The sequence below is a fragment of the Lemur catta genome, chromosome 3 (assembly GCF_020740605.2).
Source record: "Lemur catta isolate mLemCat1 chromosome 3, mLemCat1.pri, whole genome shotgun sequence".
Lineage (NCBI taxonomy): Eukaryota > Metazoa > Chordata > Mammalia > Primates > Lemuridae > Lemur > Lemur catta.
Window position 1 is genome coordinate 111,521,621 of NC_059130.1, and position 16,169 is coordinate 111,537,789.

The 16,169-nt window shown below is 53.1% G+C and overlaps 1 protein-coding gene across 1 annotated transcript; it reads right to left on the reverse strand.

Moving 5' to 3' along the window:
• Positions 1-795: 795 nt before the first annotated feature.
• LOC123635872 (proproteinase E-like) lies at positions 796-7,985 on the reverse strand. Its single transcript, XM_045548474.1, has 8 exons — positions 7,946-7,985; positions 6,543-6,628; positions 4,882-4,979; positions 4,636-4,770; positions 2,841-2,977; positions 2,364-2,506; positions 1,584-1,736; positions 796-879 (listed from the first exon to the last, which is right to left on the reverse strand). The coding sequence occupies exons 1-8, from the start codon at positions 7,983-7,985 to the stop codon at positions 862-864; spliced, it is 810 nt and encodes a 269-aa protein (XP_045404430.1). The 3' UTR covers positions 796-861.
• Between the last annotated feature and the right edge of the window lie 8,184 nt (positions 7,986-16,169).

A 16,169-nucleotide genomic window follows, 5' to 3' on the forward strand; every position in this document is an offset into this window, starting at 1 on the left:
GCTTTTGTGTGCCCAGCAGCAGTCCTTTAGACTTCAGCAACAACTTGCTGGGCTCCAGCATAGGTCTAGCACTCTGTGTACCTGTGTGCACCTATGTGCACACCTGTGTGTGTACCTGTGTGCGTATCTCTGTTTGCATCTTCTCCCTCCTGCAGCAAGGGCTCTCCCTGAGGCTGTCGGACTCACTGCGGTGCTCCCCGCCCTGAACCTGCTACAACGCAGGTACCTGGTATATGTTTACTGAATGACTCCAGTATGCTCATTTCTCTCTAAATAATGAGCCACTTCAGGGCAGGAACCACGTCTTCTGCCCCCTCTGAGCCCTCCTCTGGAACAAGGAATCGATGATCGCTGAATGAATGAATTATCACAGCCCTCCCTCTCTAGCCCATCAATGGATGAAGAAAACACATGGTCCTTCCCACTCTACCATGAACCCCCTAAAGGGCTGGTAGGGTCGGTTTTTCTGCATATTTTACCATGTTTTTCTGCCTGCATTGAAAGGCAACTGATTTAGGCGTGCTGTATTCCCAGGTGACCAACTTGTCCCAGTTTTCCTGGGACTTTCCCAGTTTTATCACTAAAGGTCCAGTGTGCTATGACCCCTCAGTCTCAGGCAAACCAGGATGGTGGGTCAGCCATACCAACCCCCTTCTTCTCTCTGGGCCTCACTTGTTCCTCATCTTCACATGAGAGGGCTGGATCTGGTCTTGTCTCTGAGTATCTGATCTAAGATTTTAGGAACAGTCCAGAGGGAGAGAGGTGAGCCGCCGAAGGGACAAAGATTCATCGTGGGGCTTTTCAAGAGATCTTTATTCTTTCTGAAGGACGTGGGGTCAGCACTGCCAGCCGGCCTGGCTTCTAGTGGCTTGCTATGGTCTGGAAAGAGGTGGGGAAGGACAGAACAGTCTAGTTAGGGGCAGGCTTCTGGAGCCACATGGACCTGGGTTTAGCTCCCAGCCCTGCTGTGTGACCCTGGGAGAGTGACGTGAAGCCCCTGAGCCTGGGTCCTGTCTGCATAGTTGGGGTCATAATGGAACTGACCTCATGGGGGGTCTTGATTAAACCATTAGCTGTAGTTCCCCTCACGGTGCTTGGCACAAGTGTAAGTGGTTTATAAACCATAGCTACGACTGTGTTCACAGACGATATCAGCCCTCTCTGACACCGTCCCCAGATGCAGTGTGACCTCTCCCTGGGGCCTGGGCCCCCATCACGGCTCCCATCACACTTCCTCCTTAGTGTTCATTTAGTCACCTGTCCCCTACCAGGCAGGCCCCCGTCTGGCATGTCTCTCTCTCCTCCATGACAAGAGAGGACCAGGACAGAGGACATGCTGCATAGACACATGATGAAATGAGGAAGTTCAGCAGCAGTTCCAAACTCCACCCAGAAGCCATCAGTTCTTGGGGCCACGCTATAGCAGAAAACGTCCCCAACCCCCTGGAATGTCCCCAAGGGCCCCTCCATGAGTGACCTTCTAGAGTCCTTTCAGGCCCTCCCCAGGTTCCGCTGTTTCTCACCTGTCACCTGATGGAAGAGCTGCCACCCTAGAGCCCTCCTGGCCACCCTGTCCCCCTCACCTCCTCAATCCAGTCGATGAAGGCTGAGACACGCGTGAACACCGTGGGCTTTTTGAGGGTGTTGCAGCCACGGGAGGAAACAAAGCTGGTCACACCATGGACCTTCCAGGTGCCATCTGTCGCGGGGCAGTTGAGGGGTCCTCCAGAGTCACCCTGGAAGTGCAGAGAGGTTGAGGGCTGAGCCGTGATTGAGGGTTAGGGAACTGGTTCTGAGCTCTAGGGATTTCGAGAGACCCCCACACTACTTGACCTCTCAGACTCAGTTGCTCTTTCGTGATGGGGAATACCCTGCCCAGGAGCTGTGAGGACTGAATGGGAGGACGTAGGGTCTTCGCACACCCGGGAGACAGGACACACCCGACACAGGCAGTTCCCATCATTAGTGCCGTATCGGTTACTAACATCATCCTTCATACTCACTTATAATACCATGATCGTGTTCTTAATGTTGAATTATAACTTCAGAACCACAGGGCTGATGTGACTTTAGAGGGCATGGTCAGTGCTCTTGCCCTGTGTATGGGGAAGCCCGAGGACCAGGGAGGGATAGTGACTTGTTCCAGGTCAAGTGAGTTGTCAGCTGGGACTGGAATCCAGGGTCCTCAGTCCCAGGCCGGGCCTCTGTATCTGGACTAGGGTGACGTCCCCCAAATCCTGCCTGGCCTGGAGGCTGAATGGAGCAAGCAGGCAAGGTACCTCCTCCACCTGCCAGGCAAGTGGCAGAGGCACCCCGGGGCCTGCACCCCTGGCACCACCTGGGGCAGCTAAGAGCCAACTCACATTGCAGCTATAGCAGATGTCCCCACCAGCACACACCATGGTCTCTTTCACGCTCGAGCCCCACCAGTCCGACTGGGAGCAGTGCTCATAGTCCACCACGGGCAGCAGGGCCTGCTGCAGCTTGTTGGAGAGTGGCCCGTTGGCTGCGGGTGTAGAAAGCACTAAGCGGGGCATCTGGGGGTGCAGGGGTAGGAGCCCCAGAGAAAGGGGGCATTCAAGGCACACAGCTCTTTTATCCTTCTGCCAGCTACATGGTCCTGCATGCTGTGGGCACCATTACATCCCAGTCCCTGGCACAGGGGCACTAAAGAATGTCTAATAGAACATGGTGTGTAGGAGGATGGAAGAGAAGTTTGCAGCTGGAGAGAAATGGCAGAAATGTTACCAGAACCAGTCCTAGTGTGACCTTCCACCCCAGCCACCTGGCCCTGTCTTTTTGCCGCTGTCCCTGGGGCCAGCTAGAGGGTCAGTACGTACTATAGAGACGGCCCCAGCCAGTGATGTAGCAGGGCTCCTCGTTGGGCAGGATGTCCCCAGCGGCAGGGAGGTAGGCAACCTGGATGGCGTGTCCCAGCTGGGCACTTTGCGAGAGCTTGATGAGGGCGATGTCATTGCTGGGGAGGAAAGAAGAGTCTTGGGGCCTGGTCCTCCAGCTGGCCCAAGTCCAAGTCCCCCTTCCAGCCTTTGCTCCAGGCTGTTCCACCTCTGGGATGCTCCTGAGGCTGCTTTGCCCTCCCAACCCATTTTCCTTTTAAGGGATGGGTGGGGGGCTCCCTGTGTTGTCCACGCTGATCCCAAACTCCTGGCCTTAAGCAATCCTCCCACCTTGGCCTCCCAGAGTGCTGGGATCACAGGCGTGAGCCCCTGCCCCCAGCCGAAGCCTCCACCGCTACAGCACCTGGTGCTTCCAAGCAGTCTCCCATCCAGGGACTGCCCAGGCCCGACCCTGCTTAGCGAGATCAGACGAGACTGGGCACCTTCAGGGTGGCGTGGCTGTAGATCAAGTCCATCCCTAAGGCTGCACAACTTCAAGAAGCTCTCCCGGCCCCTTCATTCATGCTGACCCTTGACCTTCAAAATTGTCCTCTGCTTATACCCCCGTGGGACACACAGTATCACAATCACCTGGAGGGCTTGCTAAACACAGATTGCTGGGCCCTACCCTAGAGCTTCGGATGCAGTGGGTGTCGGCCAAGGCCCCAGAATTCACATTTCTATTCAGTTCCCAGGTGATGCTGGTACTGTGGGGCCAGGGGCCACACTTTGAGAATCACTGCTGCCCTCATCTGCCACCTTGTCACTCAAGCCATTTCACCTGGGTCTCACTTTTCTCTCTCCTTCCCCAGGAGCCCTGTGGAGGTAGGTCAGCGTCTCGGTCATTCCCACTACTGTGCATTTTCAGGGGTTTTGAACCCTTCTTTGATCCACTCACCAAAACTGATGAGTTGCTCAGACTTACAATTTTGCATACAATTGTCTTAAGATTGTCTCCTTGACCTTCACAACCACCCAGGAAGCCCTGGTTCATGGTCACCTTTGACAAAGGGCAAAAGTGAGACCCTGAGAAAGCCAGTGACTTGCCCAGGCCACAAGAGAGTTAGTGCTGGAGCCTGACTCTCGGGCCAGTACTCCTCCACGCACTGCACAAACTGGCTGTTGAATGGAGGAGCCCTGGGACCTGGGGGAAGGGTGTCAGAGGAGTGTTGGGCTCTGAAGCCAACTAGGGAAGTGGCCTTGGGGGAGTTCTTGGCCTTCCCTGGGCCCTGTTGTCCCCTCTGGGGGGAGACAGGTTTGGTGTCAAAGGTCCTTTTTTTATTTTTGACACAGAATGTTGCTCTGTTGCCTAGGCTAGAGTGCAGTTTCATCAGCCTAGCTCACAGCAACCTTTAACTCCTGGGCTCAAGTGATCCTCCTGCCTCAGCCTCCCAAATAGCTGGGACTATGGGTCCATGTTACGAGGCTTGGCTAATTTTTTCTATTTTTAGGAGAGATGAGGTCTTGCTCTTGCTCAGTCTGGTCTCAAACTCCTGACCTCAAGCCATCCTCCTGCCTTGGCCTCCCAGAGTGCTAGCATTAAAGGCTTGAGCCACCACACTCAGCCTAGTGTCAACAGTCCTTAAAGGCTCTGCTGGCTCCAGCCCGCAGCATGTGGGACCAGGACACAGGCTGCTGGACCCGGCCCTGCTGTCCCTAGGAGCCTCCTCAGATTCGGCTGTGGGTCACGGGGGGACAGGTAGAGGAGCCCTGGTTCAAGGGCTGGATATTCACTCACCCACAGCTCACGCAGTTGGAGTTCCACTTGGGGTGCACGAAGAGGTCGTCAGAGTTGATGGGGATCACCTGCTCCGAGCCCTCCTCCACAGACCGGTCATACTCGCCCAGCACCACCCGGTAGGTCTGAGAGCTCCTGCCAGTGGAGGGGAGGTCAGTCTGGGCTAACCTCCCTCAGCCCTGTAGTCACCCCCTGTCCCCGGCTGCCTGGCTCTCATGCGGGGACGGGGCAAGTGAGAGAACTCACGAGATGCAGTGACCTGCTGTCATAACCCAGTCCTCGGCGATGAGGGTGCCGCCACAGGTGTGGTAGAAGGCTCCGTTACTCTCATACTGCAGGGAGACCTGGTGGCCGAGCAGTAGAGAGCCTGAGTGGTCTGGACCCCACGGCGGTATAGGTTGTGCACTGCACAACTCTAGTGGGTGCCATTCACACAGAATACAGTAGCCCCCCCTGCGATGTGTAGGGCACAACCTACACAACTGCCTGGGGTGGCCCTGTCATTTTTCCACTGGAATCACATCCTGATGCTCCAAAGCTTCCACACCCCAAACCCATGACCTCCCAGGGGATCCCACATTCTCTGCCCTCTAGGGCACCCCCAAACCTGTCTCTTGAGAGCCCCCCAAGGCCCTCTGTGCTGTCAGGCCCCCATTCTTCCAGACCTCAGATCTTCCCAGGGCTCTCGGGCCTCTGAAGCAGCACAGCTCACCCGAGTGCTTTGCCTCTCTTCCCATTCCCTACACCTGCTCATGCTCAAAACCTCCCTCTAAGCCGGGGCTGGCAAACTATGGCCCTGGGCCAGATCTGCCTTGGGGTCTGTTTTAGCACATAAAGATATACTGGAACATACTCACCCTGGTTATTCCTGTATAGCCTATGGCTGCTTTCAGGCTACAATGGTGGAGCTAGATCATTGCTATGGAAACCTGATGGCCGGCATCATCGAAAATATTTACTCTCCGGTCCTTTACAGAACCAGCTCGCTGGCCCTCTCCAATGGAACTCTCTGTGATTATGGAAATGCCCTATGTCTTTGCTGTCCTATATGGCAGCCACTAGCCACATGTGCCTATTGATCATGTGAAATACGGCTAGCACGGAGGAATTGGCTTTTTAACATTATTTAATTTAAAGTAATTTAAATTTAATTAGCCACATGTGGCTAGTGGCTACTGTGTGACAGCATAGCAAGTCTAGCCCTCTGCGCTTCCCTCCACTGGCCTCTGCAAAGCCCTAATCCCTTACTGCTGTCAGCCCCTATAGCTCTGTTATATAATTCAAGGGATCTAGAAATGAGTCCCTGAATACCCCCCTTCCTAAACACGGTGCCTGAAATTCCACTATTGTGCCAAGCCCTTGAATTATGCATCATCCTCACCCTAGATGCCACTATTACTTCTATTTTTTTACAGATAGTGTCTCACTCTGTTACCTGGGCTAGAGTTCGGTGGTGCCATCATAGCTCACTGCAACCTCAAACTCCAGGGCTCAAGTGATCCTCCTGCCTCAGCCTCCAAAGTAGCTGGGACTACAGGAGTGCATGAGCCACCACATCCAGCTAATTTTAAAATTTTATGGAGACAAGGTCTTGCCACACTGCCGGTCTTGAACTCCTGGCCCCAAGCTATTCTCCTGCCTCAGCCTCCCAAATTGCAGGGATTACAGACATGAGCCACCACATGCATCCCCAGGTTCCACCTTTAACTTGCAAACAGCCCAGTGAGGACCACAGATGGAAGGGGCAAAACCTCCATGAGGAGAAGCTTGTCCAGGGGTTTCCTGGCTTTTGGAAGCTGAAGTGGATATTGCAAAGGCAGCAATGGCATCAAGACCAGACCCCTTGCCATCCCAGCTTGGGGTCCCGAGCCCAGGGTGGGAACTAGTGCAGCTGGTATTGCTCCTACCTGCCAGGGCCAGCTGTAGGGGACCGCGTCCTCACAATTGACAACTCGGCTCCCGGGCTTGTAGGCAGTTTGGACGTGGCCTGAGGCTACAAGGGAGAGTAGAGGTGTCAATTAGCCAGAAGGTCCCCGAAAGGAAACAGGAGGCCAGGGTCCCAGTCCTAGCTGTGCCACAAACTGGCTGTGTGACCCTGTGCAGGCCCCTCTCCCTCCCTGGGCCTCAGGGGCCACATACAGACAGTGAGCGTGGGGACTGGAGCAGGACTTTCCAGAGTCCCAGGAGTCCAGGGAGAGAGATGAAAATGTGGCCTCGAAGGAGGCCTCCCTTCCTGGGAGGGTTGAGGAGGTCGGTACACTTGGAGCAGTGCCTGAGCCCTCAAAAAGTGACAGCGATTGTCAGAAAGAGTGGAGGCTTTGAGGGAAGACTGCCCGTGTTCAAAGTGTAGCTCTGCACTTTGTTCTAGGATGAGCTACTTGTCTGAAGGGTCAGTTTCTCCATCTCTAAAATGGGGATAATAATAGTGCTGACCTCAGGGAGCGGTTATGAGAATTCTTCTTTTTTTTTTTTTTTTTTTTTTTTTAGAGAGAGGTTTTTGTTCTGTCACCTGGGCTAGAGTGCAGTGGTTTCATCCTAGCTCACTGCAACTTCAAATTCCTGGGCAAGCAATTCTCCTATCTCAGCTTCCCGAGTAGCTGGAACTACAGGTACATACTACCATCCCTGGATAAATTTTTTCTATTTTTCTTAGAGACTGGGTCTTGCTCTGGCTCAGGCTGGTCACGAATTCCTGGCCTCAAGCAATCCTCCCATCTTGGCCTCCCAAAGTGCTAGCACTACACCTGGCCCAACATGAGATTAAAAAAAAAAAAAAAAAACCTTGGCCTTCTTCCTGGTATATAGTAAACACTTGATAAATGTTATCTGTTAATGAAATGCTGTCTGCCAGTCAAGGGAGGCTGCTTGGAGGAGGTGGCCCTCAGCTGGAATATAATTTGGCAGAAAGACCAGGAGTAGTCTAGATCACAGGACATGGAGCGAGGTGGGGTGGGAGGTGTAAGAGGAGAGTTGGAGTGTTAAGGAGGCAGAAGAGAGGAAACTCCAACCCAAGCAGTCTAACCACAGAGCCCAGATTCCTAACCACCATACTTTGTTGACTGCCCCATCAAGGACTCCCGCCACAGCCCTTTGGGTGCTCCCCAAAGCTGAGCTGGTCCATCCACTGGTTCCCCCTGCTCTCCTGCTCTGCACGGAGCCGAAAGCCCCTACAGTCACACCCCAGGTACAAGCTGAGACCCCCTCCTACACAACCAGGTGTTGGGTGTCCCAGGACCCAGGGTGGGCTGTAGATTTCAGGGAGTCCTAGCCGAGTGCACACAGGGAGCACAGACACAGGCTGGGGTCTTACCAAGAGCCACAAATAAGAGGGAACTCAGCAGCCAGAACATTGTGACTTTTGAGATGATAGAGTGACGCTGAGCCTGGGGCTATAATATAGGGCAGAAGACAGGTGAGGGGGTATGGTGGGGGGACGGGCCTTCATTTCCAGAACAGGTGGTGGAACACCAGGTCTCCCATAGTTCAAGGCCAGAGCTCCCACCCACTGGAGCAGGTGGAGCAGTGACAGCCAACGGAAGGACCCAGGATTCCCTCCAACATGTGGCTGCACAGGTGGCATTGAAAGGCCAATCGATAAAGGCAGCAGGACAGAAAGTTCACGTGAGAACAAGAAGGCCTCTTTGAGAAAGAACATGGGCGCTGGAACTGGTCAGACCTGGGTTCAAATCCTGGTTCTGCTACCTCCAAGCTCTATGACCTTGGGCGCATGGCTTAACCTGTTTGAGCCTCAGGTTTCTCATCTCTAACATGGGATCGTTATTGGTACCCACACCCACAAAAAACCTCTGTTGAGCACATTCTCTCCGTACATCAGGCTCTGCTGTAGGGAGGGCAGCTGTGAAAAATGCACAGTCCCAGCCCCGCTAGAGCTTGAGTCAGGTCGGGAGACAACGAGAGATCAACAAAAATAAATAGAGACTATTTCTGGTTGTGGTGGCAGAGGCTATGAAAGGAATGGAACATGGGTGATTTGGGTGGGACTAGAAGTCACTCATACACATAGGGGGCCAGGGAAAGTGACATTTGGGCTGATGGGGTCATATCTGATCAAGTCCTGAGGATAAGTAAAAGCTAGCCATGAGACAGCAAGTGCAAAGATCTGGAGGCTGGAACAGGCCTGGTTTGTTCTAGAAAAGGGCGGCCGGTGTGGCTGGATCTGAGTCGTCAGAGTGGTGATGGGAGATGAGGTCAAAGGGCAGGTGACAATTGACACTGAGTTGCCACGTGATGCAGCAGTTCCACTGCTAGGTGGACGTCTGTGAGAACATCCTGCATGTGTGCCCCAGGGGACGTGCACGAGAATGTTCTGTTCACAGCAGCCCTGTCCTCAACCTCAATAGCATACCCCCGTAATATTCTGAAATAAAAAAAACCGTTTTCTAAGAATGAATAGGATAATACATCTGTGATCTCAGAGTAGAGGTTTATTTTACAAGACACAAAAACCACTAATAAAAAAATCATAAATGTGACTATATTTTAAAAATAAATAAATTATAAGTAGTTCTATAAAACTTTAAAAAAAAAAATACCTCGATACCAAAGGCCTAGAAACAACTCAAACATCCATCACGGTGAACAGACGAATAGATATAGCATATGCACCCAACAGAATATTAATCAGGGCTGGCAAAGAGTGAATCACAGAGACATGCCATGTGTGGATAATTCCTACGAATATAAGTTAAGGAGGAAAAAATAGTAGCAATAGGTCCCAAAGGATTAAATGCAGTTTAATGCACCTTTTAAAGAATTAAAACAACTGAAAATTTAAAATAAGCTTTTTAAGGAATACAAATAGGTGGGCAAAACTCTATGGGAAGGGAAGCAGAGGCGCAGTGAACACAGCACCCTGCATGACGGCCGGCTCAAGGCTGGGATGGAGCAGAGGGGGACAGATTAGATGTTGCTAGAAGTCCTTGCTTTGTTTTGGCAGTTTTTGTTTTGGCTTTATTGAAGGTTAATTTACATATAATAAAATTCTCCAATTATCATTATGAATTTTTTTTTGAGACAAGGTCTCATTCAGTCATCGGGGCTAGAGTGCAGTGGCATCATCATAGCTCTCAGCAACCTCAAAGTCCTGGACTCAAGCCATCCTCCTGCCTCAGCCTCCCGAGTAGCTGGGACTACAGGCATGCGCCACCACGCCTGGCTAATTTTTCTATTTTTTGAAGAGATGGGTTCTTGCTCTTGCTCAGGCTGGTCTCAAACACATGACCTCAAGTGATCCTCTCCCCTCAGTCTCCCAGAGTGCTAGGATTACAGGTGTGAACCACCGTGCCTGGCGTTTATTATAAAATTTAATGAGCATTGGCAAACACATACAGTCCTGTGTCCACCACCATAATTATGAGGTAGAACATTTTCATTACCCAAATTTCCATCTTGTGTAGTCACATTCTATCTCCCCAACCGCCCCTCCTGGCCCCTGGCAACCAGCGATCTGCTTCTGCCTATGCTATCATCTTGCCTTTTCTAGCATCTTTATGAATAAATGGAATCATACAGTATGTGCCTTTTGTTTCTGGGCATCTTTTGCTTAGCACAATGATTTTAAGATTCATCCATGTTATTACAATTGATATGGTTTGGAAGGTGCTATCTCTGTTATTTAAAATAACTATGTATCTAACTAAATAAAAGTGGTCCATGAGTAGACTAAGGATATCTTTTCAGGTGTCAATGCTGAGAGTTATGTCAGGGACTGAGGGTTTAAGGTTAATCCAATTCTGCTACTTGGAATCCACATTTAAACAGAGGGAGAGTGGGCCAATGAAAGACAGACGGAAAGAGACAGGCTAGTGCCAGGCCCTGCGGGTCCCCTTTGCAGGTGGGAGCAATAAGGAGTTGGGTCTTTAAGCACAAGGACAAAGCCCTGGGTTTGGGGTGGGGGAGGGGACCTGGGGTCTCATTTCTGCTTTGAAGACATCTCTTCCTGGGTGCTGGGCGGGGAAGCATCGCAGGAGGACCAGCTACAGCAATTGCAGTGTCACCTGGGCAAAGCCTGGGCGGAGGGGCTTGGCCTGGGTTGGTGGAGACAGAAATAGAGAGATATGGGTGAGATCAGGGTGTACTTTGGAGAGAGAACAGGACCTGAGGTCGTCTCTCTGAAGTGTCAAGCGCAGTGCCCGGCACTAAATCCATGAACTGAATTCACATTAATTTGTAGCAAAGACTTCGCACATCCTTTGCTGGCTGTTGGAAACAGCCTCCCAGGCCGGGGCCTGCCGTTTTGTAGGTGCTCAACAAACGCTTGCGGAATGGGGTGGACCAGCCCCCCAGGCTTTCCTGAGCCATCCTCATCCCTCCTCACAGCGCTCTGAGACGCTCCACTGTCCTTCCCAGCACCTGTCTCTCGCTCGGCGGCGGGTGGCCCTCCTTTGGGGAGCCTAGGAGGGGGCCATGCTTAGCTGCCTGCAGGGGAGCCCTAGTTGGGGGGGGTCAGTGTGGAGCTGGGTCAGTTTCCTTTCAAGAGTGTGCCCCCCCTCGCACCCACAGCGAAGCCTGCCACTCCCACAGCTGTGAAAATCCTTCAAACTGTGATAAAAATAGCCCGTCCTCCCTTACCCCAGTTCCCTAGGGCCGGACATGTGTATTTGCTCAGCTTTGTAGCTCTCGCCATCCCCCAGGCCGGGGGCCGAGGGAGGAGGGAGGGGCCCAGGAGGTGGCCTGGGTGGGGGGGTCAGATATGCCCAGGTTCCAGGGTATCATAGAACCGCTGAAACAGCGCCTAAAAGACAGACCTAATCCAACCTCTTCTACCTGACAGGCGGGGACATTATGACCCAGAGAAAAGCTAAGACTCGCTCAAGGCTCCCTGTGTTGTCACCGCTTGGCCTGGTAGAGGGTGGCCCAAGGGCGCAGGGAGGGCCCCCTCTCCCTCCCCCAACTTCAAACAAGAACCTTCCTTAGAGCTTATCCAGGTGGCCTTGAGCAAGTCCCAGCCTCTTGGTGGAGGCCAACTGTCCATCACAGTCCTGCCGGGTCAGGTCTTATCTTCAAGGCCTGTGGTCAGATACCGCCAGCTCCTCTGCTGTTAACCCTCTGGGGGTTTTCTGACCAAGAGGAGCTTCCTCCCAACCCGGGAAGAGGGAGCCGGCCAGGGAAGATGAAGGGGTTAGATCTGCTTTAGGCTTCGGCTCAAAGCAAAGCGAGCCCTTTCGAATGGGAGGTGGGGGTCAGGGTGGGAGAGGGTGGGCAATTAGGAGTTAGGTCGGGGAGCAGAGGAAGGGTGGGGGAGCTTTTCCTGAGGGGAAGGGGGGTTCTATTATTTCAAGTTCCCACCCGGCTAAAGCTTGACCTCATTCATCTTCCAATTCCCAGCGCCTAGAGGGAGCCTGGCACACGGCACGTATTCAACAGCCTTTAGTCAAGGAGGCAACAGATGAATGAATGAAGCTAAAGGACTCTTCGAATGCCCTCCTCTCCCTGTTGACCCTGACACTCACACAGGGCACATCTGGAGGCTGCCCCCTGTGTGTGTCCCCGAAAAGCTCAGCTGCAGTGTTTGGATGGTGGCTCTGAAGGGTGACATTCTAGAGGATACCCACAGATGTTCCATGATAAATGAGCCCACTAGAAGGGGAGCCCCCATGGGGGCAGGGGCTTTTGTGAGCCTTGGTCACTGCTGTGGCCTCAGCTCTTAGAACATACCCCAGTGGGCACTCAGTAAAGAATCAAAGGTCAGATGGGATTGGGAAATATGAGGTCAAACAAAGTTCAAATGGTTCTTTCCTGCAGGACTTCTCAGAGCCTTTAACACGCCAATGTTCACTGTGAAGCATACCCAGCGGTCTTAGGTCCAGGAAACTCTGGTGTCTCATTGCCCTGTGGTTCCCTTCAGATGGGACAGCTCAGCCTCAGGGATGGGGAAGGAAGCCCAGGATCAGGCAGGTGCCGCATCAGGCAGGTGTACAGGTAGCTCTTGTCCCAAGGAAGTCATCGCCTCTGCTGGGACCCGAGGGGATTGTTGGGAATGGCACTGGGGAGGGCAGGGGGCACGCACAGCCTTTTCTCCACAGGAAAGGGGAGAGGGGTAAGGTGGGAGAAGCCCTCCGGCCCGCTGTGGGGGGTGGCGATGGAGAGGCTGGAGGTACAAGGCCCCCTCCTTCCCCGCTCTTATTCTGTTGCCCTCCTGGCAAACGCACGTTCAACACATGCTTGCCCAATGCCTGCCAGACTCCAGGCACTGTCCTAGTCACTAGGGATCCCTCTGCGAAGAAGGCCGGGGCCTCGCCCTGGCAGGGCTTCCTGCCATGGGGACAGCGCAGCCCAGAAATGCCGCACACTCTCCACCTGGTCTCCGCCTGGCTCCAGCTGCCGTGCCCCGGTGGCTGCCCTGACGGATGGCATCAGTGGGCTCCCATGTCCTCTGGCTTTGGTTCCTGGCCGGTGCCAGCAGGAGCCTGAGGACAGGAAGAGAGATCGGTTGGGGTCTATATTCTCTGGCTCCCTCCTCGAGAGGCCCGGGGCCCTGGCTCCTACCGGGCGGCCCTTCCCCGCAGCCATGTCTCTGGGCCCCGCTAACTGCTTCTCCCCTTGGTCCTCCAGGCCTGGAGGGGTGGGCTCCCCACTCTTGCTAGCCTCAGGACGCTTCACTGTCCCTCCTTAGTCGCCCCTATTTTCATTAAATATCCCACAGGTACCCCTTAGGGTCGATACCTGTTCCCTTCCAGGGCCCGTGTGCAGGTCTGGTTGACTGTAACAGCGACCCCAAGTAACAGCACATAAAATAAGAGAAGTTTATTCCCCTCCAACTTCAAAGCTCAAGCTGGCACGGCAGCTCTGCCCTGTGATGCCATCTGCTCTTTCTTTTTTTATTTTTTTTATTTTTATTTTTTAACAGAAGGGGTCTTGGCTGGGCCTGGTGGCTCACACCTGTAATCCTAGCACTCTGGGAGGCCAAGGCGGGTGGATCGTTTGAGCTCAGGAGTTTGAGAACAGCCTGAGCAAGAGCAAGACCCTGTCTCTACTAAAAGTAGAAAGAAATTATATGGACAGCTAAAAATATATATAGAAAAAATTAGCCGGGCATGGTGGCGCATGCTGGTAGTCCCAGCTACTCGGGAGGCTGAGGCAGGAGGATTGCTTGAGCCCAGGAGTTTGAGATTGCTGTGAGCTAGGCTGATGCCACAGCACTCTAGCCCAGGTGACAGAGTGAGACTCTGTCTCTAAATAAATAAATAAATAAAAAGAGAAGGGGTCTTGCATTGCTGCCCAGGCTAGAGTGCGGTGGCATGATCATAGCTCATGACAGCCTCGAATTTGTAGGCTCAAGCGATCCTCTCTCCTCAGCCTCCTGAGTATCCATCTGCTCTTTCTGTCTCGTGGCTCCTCCATCCCTAGATGTGCCTTCATCAGCGAGGCATATGGCTCGAGTTGTGTCCCCCGGAATACCTATGCTGAAGTCCTAACCCCTAGCACCTCAGAATGTGACCTTATTTGGAAATAAGGTCATTACAGATGTAATGAGTGAAGATGAGGTCATTAGGGTGGGCCCTCATCTGGCATGACGGGTGTTCTTATGAAAAGGGGAAGCGGGGCCACAGGAAGAGACAGGCACAGAGGGAAGACGGCCCTCTACAAGCCGAGGAGAGAGGCCTGGGATAGAACCTTCCCAAGTCATCCTGCGAAGGAAACAACCTGCCAACATCCTGATTTCAGACTTCCGGCCTCTAGAACTATGAGGCAAGAAATTTCTGTTGTTTAAGTGACCCAGTTCGTGATGCTTTGTCGCGGCAGCACTGGCAAACGAGCACAGCATGCGAAGGCTCCTCCCCACACCCACGTCCCAGACGGAAAGGGGACAGGGCAAGCTTCTTCTTTAAGCACCCAGCCCGGAATTTGTATGTTCCTCTTCTACCATGGCCAGAAATCAGCATGTGGCCTTACCTGGCTGCCTGGGAGACAGGAAAGCGTGGGTTTCCGCTCTGCACAGCCCCATGCACGGTGAAAAGTCCTCCAATATTAGAGACAGCCACAGACCACGAAGTACAAGCACGTTCAGATGCAAGCAGCAAAGCCCCCTGCCTAAGTGAAATAATTAAGAGATTTGTAATCTCACAGGACTTGACTTCAAGGGACTTCAAGGCAAGAGGCAGGGGAGCAGGAGCAAGGGACACTGAGGTTTGGGTTTCAGGTCCCTACTCCGGCTGCTGGCTTGTTCCTAAGGCTGGAAGGCTGCCTGTGTCAGGCAGGGTCAAGCCAGAAAACAGAAGTCTCAGGTATTTGAAATAGAAGACATTCAATCCAGGGAATTGGTTACCCAGGTGAGGGAATTGCTGAGAAGACAATAGGGAAGATGGGGGAACCCAGAGATTAGCCTCAGCTACCACCCAGGATGGGAGGACAGAGGAAGGGGACGCTGGTAGCTGGAGCCCAGGGGCCGGAATCACTTAGTAGAGGCTGGGTGTGGCCCAGGCCAGTCCAGTGGGAGCCATGGAGGAGGTGTAGGGAGAGAGATACCCTAGTTTCTCTCTTCCTCCCGTCCTCCAATCTCCTGCTAGAAGCCTGCTGTCACAGTCTAGACTGCCCCTGCCCATCCATGATACAGCGAAGAATGAGTCTAAGGGCTGGAGCTTCCTTCCTTTTTTTTTTTTTTTTTTGGAGACAGAAGTCTTGACCTGTTTTTTTTTTTTTTGGAGACAGAGTCTTGACCTGTTGCCCAGGCTAGAGTGCAGTGGTGTCAGCCTAGCTCACAGCAACCTCAAACTCCTGAGCTCAAGCAATCCTCCTGCCTCAGCCTCCCAAGTAGCTGGGACTACAGGTGCACACCACCACGCCCAGCTAATTTTTTCTATTTTTAGCAGAGATGAGGTCTCACTCTTGCTCAGGCTGGTTTTGAACTCCTGACCTCAAGGGAACCTCTGGCCTTGGCCTCCCAGAGTGCTAGGATTACAGGCATGAACCACTGTGCCCACCCCAGAGCTTCCTTTTTTTTTTTCCCCACCCCCTTTCCCCCCTAGAGCTTCTTTTGTTGTTGTTTTGAGACAAGGCCTTGCTCTGTCACCCAGGCTAGAGTGCAGTGGCCTGATCATAGCTCACTGTAAGCTCCAACTCCTGGGCTCAAGCAATCCTCCTGTCTCAGCTTCCCAAGTAGCTGGGTCTGCAGGCACGTGCCACCACACCCAGCTAACTTTTTAAGAAATTTTTTTGCAGAGACAAGGTCTTGCTATGTTGCCCAGGCTGGTCTTGAACTCCTGGTCTCAAGTGATCCTCCCACCTCGGCCTCCCAAAGTGCTGGGATTGCAGGCGTGAGGCACTGTGACCGGCCTGGACTGGAGCTTCTGTGGGCGCTGAGGGGAGAGATGGGGCTGGAGACACCTGCAGGCACCTCAGGGCAACAGGGGCCCTTTGAAGGGTTTTCAGCAGGAGAACAACACGATCCAAGTGATAGAAGCGTACGTCTGGCTGCCGAGTGGAAAATGGCTTGAAGACGAGCAAGAATAGCACTGGGGAGGCTAGTGGGGCTTCTTCAGGGGTTGTCCAGGTACCCGGGGTGGGGGTGGTGG